The 15,511-nt window shown below is 40.3% G+C and overlaps 1 protein-coding gene across 2 annotated transcripts in view; it reads right to left on the bottom strand.

The window, feature by feature from the left end:
- The window catches only part of STIM2 (stromal interaction molecule 2), a 100,790-nt gene that overhangs the window by 35,642 nt on the left and 49,637 nt on the right, over positions 1 to 15,511 (bottom strand). For both annotated transcript variants that reach the window (XM_088482961.1, XM_088482962.1), the window contains exon 3: positions 606 to 720. In XM_088482961.1, coding sequence (XP_088339087.1) covers positions 606 to 720 — 115 coding nt within the window. The remainder of the gene's footprint in view (positions 1 to 605; positions 721 to 15,511) is intronic.

Here is a 15,511-nt window from a genome sequence, read left to right as displayed (position 1 = left end):
TAGGATTTCAGGAAATGGGAGAAGTAATAGAGGAAGAGAAGAAATACAAGATGGTTTCTTTTTTCTTAGACGCGATTCATGTGCTCAAACCATCAGGAAGGAAGTTGTGACGAGAAGGCTGCAGGCAAAAAGGCGTTGGTATGCTAGCCCTGTCGGGATGCCGGTGTCTGTATTCTGACAGCCAGGAGCCCGCCTGCCGGCATCCCATACCCAACCCCCTATAAGGATACTGGTCACAAACTCATCAAATTAAAAAAAAAAAACACAATTGAAAATACTGCACACAATAATCTAAGACACTTCAAGCCGATGCCCATTATACCTAATGGATATAATGGGCATCTATACCCATAGTGTTTTCAATAAAGTGATACAACTCACACAAACTACCTCTTATGAGTAAAATGAATTAGATAAAATACATGTTTATACTGAATATCGTAGGCAGATAAACAGAAAAGATCATCTGTGGATTACATATAAATAAAAGGCTGTCCTTCATAGACCCGGATTTTAAATAGGAAGAAATACATAGAAGTAAATAATGACAGTACATACAGTACTAGTATTTCCATACAGAACAGAAAAGGGCTGTCCTAATTCACCTTCAGATGTTTTCCACCTCTTCCACAGATCCTCCACGGTGATGTGTTTGTCTTCTCTGTGCAAGTGGTTGTGCTTGTGCGAGGCGTCCTTGTAGTTCATGTCTTCCCGCAGGAACTGTAAAACATTGCAATGCATTCACTTTAGTGAGGAAAGAAAGACCCACTCAATTCCATCTACAAACTAGCAGCTGTAACAGCAGCAAATATGCCCAACAATCACAAGTCATGAAAACTTCTCTACTACGATTAATAACATTATCAATACGTGTTAAACCACACAAAAACAAAAAAAACAACAAACATAATGAAAACATGTCTGTAGGGCAGCGCCAAACTGATCTTTATTGGTAGGATGATAAACTCTTGCTTGAAATAAATCACAGTTGTATTAGAAGGAATTCTATAAATCAACAGTAGTAAATCTTATTCGTACAAACTAATACAGTGGTATTTACTGGCCGATGTCTAGGTAACCTGAGAAATTAGGTACAAACTTACTTAGATAATTATATAAGTGATTGAAACATTCAGATGAGTTTGCTAGGATGCACCATTCAAATTGTACTGGCCACAGACTGTTCCATCACCTCCAACAGTAAATCTGGGGAAATCCCCCGTGCTCAGGAAGTGAAGGAAGGATGCTTGAAATTATTTTTTTTTTTTTTAGCTACGAATCATAAATGGGATTTTTTTTAAGTGCATTTTACTTGTTTTTTTCTGATGCAGTGTTTGATTTATATATTTTTTGGAATGCTAATTGTTCCATCATTTACTTAATTCAAAATTCATTAGAAAGCCAACAGTGATCTAACAGCTGCTGGTAAGTCAGTGCCTGTAATTACCAACTGGCCAGACCCCGGAACAAGCACTGTGCCTGTCATTACCAACTGGCCAGACCCCGGAACAAGCACTGTGCCTGTCAATACCAACTGGCCAGACCCCGGAACAAGCACTGTGCCTGTCATTACCAACTGGCCAGACCCCGGAACAAGCACTGTGCCTGTAAGTACCAGCTGGCCAGACCCCGGAACAAGCACTGTGCCTGTAATTACCAGCTGGCCAGACCCCGGAACAAGCACTGTGCCTGTAATTACCAGCTGGAAAGACCCTGGAACAAGCACTGTGCCTGTAATTACCAGCTGGAAAGACCCTGGAACAAGCACTGTGCCTGTAATTACCAGCTGGCCAGACCCTGGAACAAGCACTGTGCCTGTAATTACCAGCTGGCCAGACCCTGGAACAAGCACTGTGCCTGTAACCATCAACTGTCAGAAACTGGTGCTCTGCCCAAGGAGCATTTATTATGTCGGCACCACAATGTCAACAATCATGTCAACATTGTTAAAATATTGACAGGCAATTCTCAATGTGGTCAGGTGAAATGTCAGAATGTTGATATTAGAAAGTCAGGCTGCGGCGTGGGTGTGGGGGTTAGGAAAGTGAGGGAGGGTTTGCGATAGTGGAGAAATACTCACCCAAATGCAAGAGGATTGGATACTTGACCCTGGAGTCAGTGTCACATGACCGCCAGGACCCAGAGGACGCCTCTGGAGCTGGTGGGAGCAGGTAAGTGACTGCGGGGCCACCAACAATCCAACATGTTGACATTTCATCACTGTCTGCATGATGAATGATGACATGGTCAACATACACATTATGACTGTCAACATATCATACCCAATCCGTAAATAGGGTAATAAATATGGCAAATTGAAAGGTGGTTTAGCTTTTGAAGAATATATACACACAATGATATCCATTTTCCATAAAACTCATCTCACAGGCCTGCCTATTTCAGCTTGTTCTGTAAACATCACAGGGGAGACATGTCTGACATATTACTTTTCATTTCACACACCGATAAATTCTACTTTTGACAGGATACAAAAGACATGAGAATTTTTTTATGTAGACAAAAGTGATTGGATACCCCCCGCTCAAGTGAAATGGTCCCATGCATACCAGTGCACATGAGTTCCAAATGGCCACTCATGGGGCGGTTTTGACAAGAACACTTGGTAGGGAGGCCCATGCACTTGCAATTCTATGGAAACAACAAATATGTTTTTTTCAGGATGATAATGCCACCCGTCATGTATCCAGGGAGACTATGGACTGGTATACAGAAAATTCGGTAATCCGGATGGACTGGGCAGATTAGAGACCAGATCTTAACCCCATTGAGAACCTTTGGGACACATTGGAGTGACTGGTGCGGTCTTTGCCGACTCAACCTTCTTCAGTGTCACAGTTGGTCACTGTAGTTAAGGCGTAATGGCAAAACATACCGCCTGCTGTTGTCCATGAGCTTGTGAGCAGTTTGCCAAGAAGGGTGTCTACAGTAATCACTGCACGTGGTGGATCTACAAAGTACTGACGTCAATAAAATCTTATTGATCTATTTGCTGTCCGTGTCCAATTACTTTTTTTTTTGGTTTAAAGAATGAAGGAATAGTTAACATTTTACAACCAAAAAACAAGAGGTGTAGAAATGACAACACATTCAATAGATCTAATCTAAAGGCCCCCATACATGGTGCGATATGCACCTTGCGATGAGCCGGCTGATCCGGTGGCCGACCGTCCAAAATGCTGGCAACCCCCTCCCTTACCCATATAGCGCTGCATGGGATCATACATCGCTCCCCCAGATCAACTGAACATGTAGAAAGATCTGGAGAAGCGATATACAATCCCATGGGAGCGCACACTGGTCGATATAGCAGCGATATTGTTCCAAACCGTTGGATCGGCTGCTATATCGCACCGTGCATGGGGGCCTTAAAATTGTATGCACTAAAATTGAAGATTACTGGATTAAACCAGAAAATGTTCATTTACCAGTCGTGTTTGTACACTGGGCGATACACACACATACACATTATATATATATATATGTATATATATATATATATATATATATTTTTTTTTTTTTTTGTTTGTTTTGTTTTTAGTGTGAATCGCCCAGTGGATAAGCTGCCTGAAGGCAATTCAAGCACTAAAATCCTATTTTATTCGCCCGAAAAAATATCAGGTTTAAATGAATTCCCCCCCCCCCCTTAAAAATGGTACAGATGAAAGATGTATTGTGTGTCAGAAAGATTACCTGGAAGGTCTTCTCTCACCTCTGCACTACACATATACCAGCAAACCGTGGGCCCACTTTGTTATGCATTGCAAGGAAGAATTATTGCCTCTCCTGCTGGCTGTGGCACCCCAGGGAAGAGGTAATCGCTTTCTTTCTTTTTCAATACACATCGCAGAGCAGTGCTCCAGGAGTTCATGTTCGCTCTATACCAATGTGGCCATGAAGCATAATCATTTATCAGTGTAACTCAGTTCGGTGCAAACAATACAGAGAATTACAGTAACGGAGCATAGCAGAGTTTCAATAAACCTCTATGCAAACTAAAATCTGTTGTGTTTGTGACTGCTGGTTGACGGGAACGCTGTGCAAATAACTGCAACCATCACTTCTAATTGTACTGGTCATTTAGAATCTGAACAGGTTGTCAGCATTGAGTGGTCCCAAGTAATTCTGTAACCAAACTTGTACAACCATTACCCTATACAAACAGCGCAGAAGGTGACAGTTTTGCATAAACTGCAATTTTGTCATCAAATACTATAGTTTTATTTCAGTTATATATTTCTAGCAATGTCTCAGTACTGCACGGCAGATCTGAAGATGCGATGTGTGACCAGCGGGGGCGCGCATCGCATCGTGATCGAGAGTGGGGACTCACGATTTGGGCATTTTTTACCCTGTCGTTCCAATGTGTCAGAACCGGCCAGATCGGGACCAAAAAAAAAAAAAAATCGCTATGTGTGTGGGCACCTTAAGAGCATCAAGTGGACAAAAGCAGGTGTTTAAAAAATAAATAAAACTTTAAAATCTGATAAAAAGCCTTACAAATGGTAATTCAATAATATACTCCGTAGTCAAAATGTTTTTTTTATTTTGCACATATTTGGTAATGGCACACAATCAAGTTTAATGACTGAACTCGACAAGAGTATGTGATCTTCTGATGTGCACAATGGTCTTCATTATGTTCTCTAATCTCTTGCAAACAACATTTTATAGAATGCTGAGCAATATCTCCAAACAAACAAAAAAATAGAAAAATACACAAATAAATCCATGAACATCTAGGTTTTGGAGGGGTGGTGTGCTTTGGATGGAGAAGCCCCCTTTATAGAACTAGCCTGTGTCAATATATGTATAAATAGGACACCTATTTTTTGATGGCACATTTAAATGTTAATGGATGTTTAACTTCTCATATTTAGTGTCGCCAGCGACAGCCAGACAAGCTATATTCAGCCAGTCTCCTTTCATTTGGAATAAGTGATGAATGAGCTAATAAAATTATACAGTGGATTCAATATAACATTAAACATTTATTGAAACAAAGTCCCGAACAGTGTATTCAATTACAATAAGTAAGTGACTTGCATGAAAAGCCTATTACATAAACATCTTTTGCTTCTGCCATTTAAGTGAATCTGCAAACAGGGTGTAAGTGGCGTCCAATGGCGATGTAAATACACCTGAAATTGTGAGTGAGCAGGTTATTGTCTGTAAGAAGGCTAAGAGGTTGATGTAATAGGTTCCGATATTATGGAAATGGCAGGACTTCAGCGAGATTGCTGCTACATTTACAGTAGCAAGCAGTTATACGGCTGAACCAGCTTTATATTTAGCGACACTCTCTCCGAAATACTCCCAGTTCCATAAAACCAGAACCTGTTACCTATCCCCCACACCCAGAGTCCAGTCAAGAGAAATGATAGTCCCAAGTCTACGTCATAATATGCAAAAGACCAATATGAAATGTCGAGTAAGGAGCCTGGTAGTCTATTTAGTTGTAATCACTGCAAGGTGTAATTTACCTTTTAGGGGGAAAAATTCAATTAGGTGCGGGGATTGTCACACGGGGAATAGTTAGGGGTTTCTTACCCGGAGCTATTCAATTAATCAGCATTTTCCCCAAGCAGCAAAGTGCTGGAGTCTGCATTTTTTTTACACAGATTTTTCCTCACAGCTCCTGAGGCTTACCGCGAGGGACTAACACGGCAGGGCATTAAATTAGCTGATGGGTAAACCCCCGCCTAATTGTTTTTCCCCTAAGATTCTCATTATGGACTAAACAAATTGAGAAATTAAGAACACTTTAGGAACATCAACAGTAAATTCTAACCTAACTAAATCGATCCCAGTTGCCGTACATTTTAGGTAAAAGAAAGTGCTTGCCAACTAGAACCCACAGGTATATAAAACGGCGTTTGAGGAGCATACGAGTTATCTTGTGTGACACTTATATCAACATTTTTATTCTAAAGTATTAAAATTATCTATATTGAAATATTGTTCATTATAATTGGCTACTAAGGAAGGGCATGGGCAGAATAAGAATTGTACTCTTAGTGTAGTGAGACGGTGGTCCACATTACCCTGCTTTTGGATATTCTAGCACATACGCAATTACTACTAGCTCCTATAATAGCAAAACAAGAGAATGGCCTCCAGACCTAATTAATTACAGAGTATGAGCAGTAATGTGTCACACATAGGAACATGCGGATATCTAGCTTGTAGTATTTATGAATGATGTGCAGATGTGCACTTGCAATAAGATAGGGTGATGCGCCATAGCTCCAACGTGGTCTAAGCACTTAACACCCAGGAATGGCTCCCTTACTTCTGCTCTACCACTACTCGCCTTCATAGATTCACTCCTCAACCTTGGGATTACAAACTAACCAGATACTGCAAAAGTGTTTTTGAACAGCAGGGCGACAGTGGAGGAAATACTGCTCCAATGCAGACTTCTTCCATTTCCAATATATGCTCTCGACCTACAGTGCTGCCCTTTCTCTCTTTAAACAGTTATATTTCAAAACACTTATCTGTACCCAGTTCTCCAAAACCTGTTATATCTCTGCCATTTTAAACTCTATCTACCCTCCCCCCAAACCCTCCTCAATCACTACCCATTTTACATCAAAGATTGGATCCATCCTTCAGGAAATCACATCTCAGCAGACGCTTGTCATCCCGCCCTCTTCTTTACCAGTCAGCCTCTCCCCACCTTCCTCATCCATTTTACAAACTCTGCCTTCATTCTCCGCAGTATCTGTAGATTAAGTCTTGGCCCTAATCCAGTCTTCGCACCCATCCACCTCACCCCTTAACCCAATCCCCTCTCTCTTGTTGCCATTTCCCATCTTGCCAACCTCTTCAAACTGTCCCCTCTTCAAGCATGTCCTGGTCTCCTCCCTTGATTAAAAAAAAAAAAAAAGAACCCACTCTTGATCTTGAACCTCTCTCTATCTCTCTACTCATCCCTACTGCCAAGCTCCTTGAGTAGATTGATCAGGCAGTTGTATACACCTTTCTTTTTCCCCCCTCCCTCCTTGACCCAATCACTCTGGCTTTCTTCCTCTCCACTCCACAGAACCTTTCCTCACAAAAAAGTCAGCAATGACCTTCCTGCTGCCAAATCTAGAAGTCACTCCTCCTTGACCTCTCTGCTGCTTTCGATGCTGTGTACCACACTCTCCCTCCTGGATATCCTTCACTGTCTGCAACTGCCCTCACCTGGCTGTCCACCTCTGACCACTCTTGTTTTCTGTCTCCTCTACCGTTTCCACTTCTCCCTTACTTCCACTACAAGTAGGTGTTCCCCCAAGGTTGTGTTCTTGGACTGCTTCTATTTTCCATTTATATGTCCTTTGAGTTCATCAGCTCTTTTAGCCTCTAATATAATTTCTACAATAATGATACGCAGATCTACCTCACCACCTTTCTACTCACTTCTCTCCAGCTGTCTCTTGCTGTTTCCTCTTGATGTCCCAGTACTTTCTTCAATTTAACATGTCCAAGATTGAGTTGAGAGTCTTTCCGCTCCTGAATAGCTTCACCTTCCTCAATTTCATGATCTAATGACAGCGCCACCATTGCTTCTATCCCGCAGGTGCATTGTCTTGATGTAATCGAATTTATTATAATATTTACAGAGCTCCACTGAATACTTTGGATAAAAATCTGAGCCTCTTATTTCCGGTCTTAAAACATGGGCTTTGCATACTTCATAAGCAATGTCCGCCATCTAATAAGGAATGGAAAATGGTCTAAGGCATTTATATTAAATGGGAACATGCTTCTAAATTTTTTTTTTTAAATTTAATTTTTATTATAATGGTTTTACCTGGATTTTGCAGATTAATTTGTTATTTCTAAGTTATATTGGTAGAAGTTTTTATCCCCCTATAATTGCACACTGTGAGACACAGAACCAGCAACTGTGAGTGAAGAATTTGTGCTTACATGAGTGACTACTTCACCAGCCAGCCGATATTATCTGATCCAGGTTTCAAGCAATTTTTATCATTACGATTACTGCTCCTAGGACTACAGAATTGAATAAACCCTGTTTGCATAGGCTTACTGAATCCAAACCCCATTAACAGGAATAAAAAGGTAATATTGCACACAAGGTAATGCTGATGCACATTTCTGAAGCATTACCGGCCACATAAAGATCAATAGCACTTATGCAAAACTAAGTATGAAAATATTAACAGCAGCAAAAACAGGAAACCATCTGACATGCAGAGGCTGTCTCTGTATCATATCACCAACTACTACGTTCTAGTAGCAGACGGAAACATCCTCCTACGATATTCTGTAAATGTGGTGCAAGAGTTCCCAGTCACAGATATTAGACCATATAAAGGTATAGGACACTCAGTTTTCATTACAAAAGACTGAATTATAATAAAGGTCTTTAACAAGAGAAGCTAATTATAGAGACAATACTATGTATCAATTTATGAGATTATATGGAAATACTGATGTTTTTCTTGCAGTAACATTTATATCCAACAACACTTAAAATAGTATTGTTAATATAATCCTCAGAATAATGTTTACAGTCCTATCATTTGAATAAACAGGAATTCTATATTTCACTGTTTGCTAGACCGGTAGCTGAAATATATACTGTAGCTGCCTAATGAAGGTGGTGCACTGCTGACTACTTCCTGTATCCCATCCGTAGCTTCATAATAGAAACTAAGACCTCTGTCTATCGATATAATTAAGAAACTTTTCCTGCTAGGAAATGTGTATGCATGATACTGACCCCTCGGGCTTGATCCCGGTTAGGTGCCAGTTGCCCCACCCGCGGCCCAATCTTGCAGATTTTTGTACACAATATAGCTGCATGCAGATTCAGGGCTAATAGGATTGAGCAATTGCAAGTTACCATTCTTCTCACTACAATTTTATCAACTTAATGGTAGTACATCAGTATTCCTATATCAGACTAACGTACGCAACACCAAGGCAGCCATTTAGGGATGAATTAACAGTCTGCAAATATTATAAATCTTTAAATTTGAGATTCATTTGCTTTTTAATGGCAATTTCTAGAAGGATTTGGCACGTAAAATGAGTCTTGTGTATAAACTGTACCCAATTCTGCTGTTTATGAAACCTGGAAGTGATTAACCAATAAAAAAAAACAGTTTGTATTATGCAGTGAGGAACCATGTGTAACAATACACAAGTGAGCATGGACATGTACAGCACATACACACAATGAAAACTTACTTTGTAGCTAGCTGGGAAGCATGAAAGGGAAACCAAAATAATAGTTTAATATCACAAAATGCATTCAAGGTCATGCAGAAGCGCCTTAAATACCGAGCATAATGTCAAGCATTGGTAACATGGTTCATGAAGCCTTCGTGAAAGTGACATTTGCAATGGTCACTAAAATAAAAATAAGTAAAATAAAGAGCTTCAGTTTAGCATCCAAAAAGTTACTGAATATTATGAAACCATATTGGCTGTAGAACTAGCATGGCACGTTCTATAGAGGGACAACACATGTACGGTGCAGAGGAATGCAAAATTGAATGAGCAATGTCTCAGTGAAATGGTGCTACACAGCAAACACTACTACACAGGTTCTCAAACTTGGTCCTCAGGACCCCAAACAGTGCATGTTTTCCTAGTCTCCTCACAGAATCACAAGTGATATAATTAGCTACACTTGTGGATCTTTCAAAATGTGTCAGTGAGTAATGAATACACCTGTGCACCTGCTGGGTGACCTGGAAAACGTGCACTGTGTGGGGTCCTGAGGACAGAGTTTGAGAACCACTGCATTAGTATAACTGCTGTCCCCCCCATTATCCCAGGCTGATACACTTCATGCTTCAGGGCACAGGAATACATAACGTTCTGAGGAGTGTTTAGGGCTCACACGTATCAGATGTTAAAAATATATGTAAATGGTGCATTTGCTTTTTTAGCCATTTTCCCAGTACATACTCTGCCTGAATGAGTCCTAAACCAAACTTGTGGAGTCAACTGATATCAAATGAGTCTGAAAGAAAACATGTATCAACATTTCAAACGTATTAGCTTTCTTAGAACACGGGCACGGGGACTGAGCACAAGAGAACATTGCTTTCATTCTTACACAGAAGGACACTTGCAATTCTGAACTAACTAGGCATTACGTGGGATTGGGTTCAGTATGCTGGCGCTCAGGATCACAGCGTTATGAATCCTGACGTCAGCATCCCGACAGGGTTATGATACCGACACCTGCAGGTAAGTATACTTACCCTAACACGAACCCCTACTCCTAAACTAACCCTCCTTTCCTGCAGTCTAATCATAACCACCCCCCCGTAGCCTAAGCCCCCGCCCCACAGCCTAACCCCCACAGCCTAACCCTGACCCTCCACCCCCCGTAGCCTAAACTTAAGCCTCCCCCTAGTGCCTAACTCTGACCCCAATACTTAGCGTTGGGATGCCAGTGGTCGGTATTCTATCCCGACCGCCGGGATATAAAGTACATCCCATTACTGAATCTGTTCTATATGAGGCGGTTTGCCATCACCATGTGCCATCCTTATCATTGAATTCCCTTTACCACCTACTTTCATAGGTAATGAATGCCATGGGGAGTGTGAAAGACTGGCAATTCATCAGATCAGCCAATAGGCTTCAAGTTTGCCAATTGAGGAACAGCAGGCTTTATACGAGCACTGCGTTCTCCGGCACAAAATGAGGCATTAGCAGAAAGTAATACAGGCAATGACCATTACATCTACTTTATTAGTCGACTCTAGAGAATGTCAAAAATCCTGCCAACCAGGATCTCTGACTCCCAAACAAGTGGATGAATCATAACAGAGAGGGAACTGCAGCATTCTTACTGGCAGACATTACTAGTCAGTACACATAAGTTGTGCATGATGTTTAATGGGACATTTCTCACGTCAATCAGAAAAGTGACAAAACGAAGAGGAAACAGCACACAGTACTACTGCTTCTCGCAGTCATCTAGATATAGAGATATATATATATATATATATATATATACACACAGATATAGATATATATATATATATATATATACACATACATACACTCTGAATACCCCCTAAAAAAGGCATATTATTTTATGGGGTGAAAATGGGTTGTAAGTATTGGGTCGGGTATTTCTGGGTGCTGCATGGATGGGACAGGTGTTTTTAGGGTTGCAGCAGGTGTATTTTTAAAAGATTTTTCTAATACATTTTAGAGACCCATAAATATACTAGTACACATTTACCCCAAAATTAACTACAACAATAATTTTTCACAAAAGACATTGCTTTATATAATTTTGCCACACTTATGCAAATATATTATAACAGCCCTTTGACTGAATATAATATCCCTAATTACTTTTATTAGGGCTATTAATACACTTCTATATTGATTCGACACATCAGTTAGGATTTTTAGGGGAGTACATACTGATTTCTCCAAAAGAACCTGTCTTTTCGATAGTTTCGCTATTCGCACATATGCGTTTTTGCCTGTTTTACAATCCGATAGGGCGAATAGCAAGATCACGCATTGTGTAAGTAGGTGAAAACTTTGCCTCAAAACAGGCGACTCTCGGCTTTTCACAGCTAATTGAATCCGGCCCTTAGTATTCAATGGCTCATTTGCTGGCCCGCACCAATCTGGGTCTGATGAGTGGAAATATTACAGTAGAATAGAGATTCTGCCTTTGCAAATGTACTTTCTATACAGTACAAGGAAAAGACTCGGCTCACAATAGTCTTGAAATAGAAACCTTGAAAATGGCTGCCAACGGGTTTAACAACTAGTTTATTTTAGCAAGGGAAATGTTTGCATATACAGAAACATTTGAACAGGTGTATTTTATTATGCACTATATTTGCATAGGTAAAAATGTGACCCACAGCTCTGATAAAAGTAATTAATGGACAAAACAACACTTACAACAGAGACGTACCACACAGTCTAATAAGCGGTTACATAAGAAAGGACTTGTTCAGTCCTGGAAACATTGAGCAGGGTGATTTAGGAATCTCATTAGCAGCCAACGGGATAAAACCCAGCTACAGTGCCTTGCAAAGGTATTCACCCGCCTTTGCATTTTTCATGTTTTGTTGCCGCATAACCTGGAATTAAAATGGATTGCTTGAAGGTGTGCATCATTTCATTCACAGAACATGCCTACAACTGTGAAGCTGAGTTTTTTTTTTATATTGTGAATCAAACAACATTTAGGACAACATAACAGAAAACTTCAGCGTGCATAATTATTCACCCCCCCTAAAGTCAGTACTTTGTTGAGCCACCTTTTGCGGCAATTACAGCTGCAAGTCGCTTTGGATAAGTCTCTATGAGCTTGCCACATCTTGCCCCTGGGAATTTTGCCCATTCCTCAAGGCAAAACTGCTCCAGCTCCTTCATGTTGGATGGTTTCCGCTTGTGAACAGCAATCTTCAAGTCTGACCACAGATTCTCAATTGGATTGAGATCTGGGCTTTGACTAGGCCATTCCAACACATTTAAATGTTTCTACTTAAACCACTCGAGTGTTGCTTTAGCAGTATGCTTCAGGTCATTGTCCTACTGGAAGGTGAACCTCCACCCCAGTCTCAAATCACAGGCAGACTGAAACAGGTGTTGCTCAAAAATATCCCTGTATTAGCACCATCCATCTTTCCCTCGACTCAAATCAGTTTCCCAGTCCCTGCGGCTGAAAAACATCCCCACAGCATGATGCTGCCACCACCATGTTTCACTGTGGGGATAGTGTTCTTGGGGTGATGGGATGTGTTGGGTTTGCGCCAGACATAGCGTTTTCCTTGGTGGCTGAAAAGTTAAATTTTAGTCGCATCTGACCAGAGCACCTTCCTCCATACATTTGGAGAGCCTTAGACATGCCTTTTGGCAAACTCAAATCGTGTATTCTTATCACTAAGTAATGGCTTTTTTCTGGCCACTCTTGCATAAAGCCCAGCTCTATGGAGTGTATGGCTTATTGTGGTCACATGCACAGATACATCAGTCTCTGCTGTGGAACTCTGCAGCTCCTTCAGGGTTACCTTTGGTCTCTGTGCTGCCTCTCTGATTAATGCCCTCCTTGCCCGGTCTGTGAGTTTTGGTACACGGCCCTCTCTTGGCAGGTTTGTTTTGGCACCATGTTCTTTCCATTTGAAGATGATGGATTTGATGGTGCACCGGGGGATCATCAAAGATTTGGATATTTATTTATAACCCAACCCAGAATTGTACTTCTCAACAACTTGGTTCCTGACTTGTTTGGAGAGCTCCTTGGTCTTCATGGTGTGATGCCTCTTGCTTAGTGGTGTTGCAGCCTCTGGGGCCTTTCAGAAAAGGTGTGTTTATACTGACAAATCATGTGACACTTAGATTTCACACAGGTGGACTTCATTTCACTAATTATGTGACTTCTGAAGGGAATTGGTTGCACCATAACTTTTGAGGGGCTTCATAGCAAAGGGGGTGATTACATATGCACATGCCAATTTTCAGAATTTTATTTATAAAGATTCTTTTTTATATATATTTTTCTCATTTCACTTCACCAAATTAGACTATTTTGTGCAGTTCCATCACATAAAATTCAGATAAAAAAAAAATTACAGGTTGTGATGTAACAAAAAAGGTAAAAAGCCAAGGGGGGTGAACACTTTTGTAAGGCACTGTAGTTATTTCCTATGTATTATTTACAGATATATATATACCTACCTATCACAATAGAGTGGTTACATAAATAACTATGAATTTCAAAGTCCTGCAAAGATTACAAAATGCTGATTTAATCATACAAGTTACATATTTCTAATCATCACGGCACATAAAAACCTCCAATAAATGACTATATGTTGTGTACATTAATTTCTAATTTCTCGGATGTCCATCTGCACCTGACATTACTTTGACTTCTGTAGTTTTATTTAGAACTCACTGTATTCACACAGCAAATGTCACTTCATTATCTTGACTGATTATCAAGGACATCCACGTGTGATACCAGACTTTTTGTCTTATTAACAAGCCAAAAAATAAACTTTACCCATTGGGAAATAAAGCTAGATTGATGATTATGGCACAGAACTTAAAACAAAAAAAACAAAAAAAGTAGATTATATAGTTCAATTCCATGTCTTAGCAACATAAATGACAAACTATAATTTCTAAAGTTTAAAAAAAAACAAAAACAATGTCTGGACTTCAATGATCCAGAAGCATAGCTGCTGCAATGAAAACACATTACGGCCCATTCTACACAATCGGCAGTGTTTGATGTACTTAAAAGGAGAAAATAGTTTGTCCTAAAAGAATTTGGTGAACTATGAGCTGACTGAATTAATCATAAAGTCATGATGAGGCATGACAGAAGAAATAAATGCACATTGAAGAAGGACATCAAATGTGGGCAAAGTACCAAAATACACTGAATGTATGAAGGTGAATTCACACACAGTTATGTTCAACCCAAACCTCCCTGCTGCATCAGCAGAGGAGCCTGGTATCAGGAGCCATGGGGCCATCTGTGGCTTCCTGCAGCCTTGCCTCACTAATTACACTGCCATAAAGAGCAGTACCTTGGGAGGCTGGGAATATCCCCATGTCCTGGCAGGATAATACACTAGTCACAGATCAGATGCGTAGATGAAGACTGAATAGAGCTGTGCACATTCAAAGGCACCTCAAAAATGAAAGTTACACAGGACCGACACCATAGTAATATTTATAGATTTATTCAATGTGTCTAATATTAAATGTTGTTAAAGGGTTACTAGTGACCTCATTTATACAGTTATTTACAAATGCAGGTAATTCTCTGTCATTGTAAATAGTAGCATCAGTAGTGTACACCACAGGTTCTCAAACTCTGCCCTCAGAACCCCAACAGTGCACGTTTTCCAGGTCTCCTCACTGGCTCCACTTGTGGATCTTTTAAAATGCATCAGTGAGTAATGATTACACCTGAGCACTTGCTGGGTGACCTGGAAAACGTGACCTGTGTGGGGCCCTGAGGACAGAGTTTGAGAACCACTGGTGTACACCATTTATTTTAACTAGGAAAAAAGAAACTTTTTGTTTTTGAAATGTATTTAACAAAATAATGAAAGCTGTACATTTATACAAAAGAATAAAAGTCACCATGTAGGTTATGTGCTGCAGGATATAAGTGCAATAAATCAGGGGTACTTTTAGGTTTCAGAACAATTACATTTTAATAAAGTACGATGCAACATAAAATACGTGCAGCAATAAATACTCTACAAGGAGACAAATTCTCGGCCATGTGTTGTGGTGAGGTTTGGCTGCGCACATCACCCTACATTACGGTAACCAAACAATGCTAATTTACCTGCGGAGAATTAGCAATGGTACTGTTCCCAAAGTGCACTCGCCTGATTGTTGATTCTAGGAGGCACATTGCGGCAATAGCAGAGAATTGAATCTCCCTAACTATAAAATGGTCTCCCTCTAATCCAGTGTTCAGCATATCGGTGCAGGCTAAATGTCTGTGCATGTG

The sequence above is a fragment of the Taudactylus pleione genome, unplaced genomic scaffold, assembly GCF_031769625.1.
Source record: "Taudactylus pleione unplaced genomic scaffold, aTauple2 ptg000302l, whole genome shotgun sequence".
Lineage (NCBI taxonomy): Eukaryota > Metazoa > Chordata > Amphibia > Anura > Myobatrachidae > Taudactylus > Taudactylus pleione.
The sequence above is the reverse complement of the archived record's forward strand: the minus strand, read 5'-3'. Positions and strand labels throughout refer to the sequence as shown.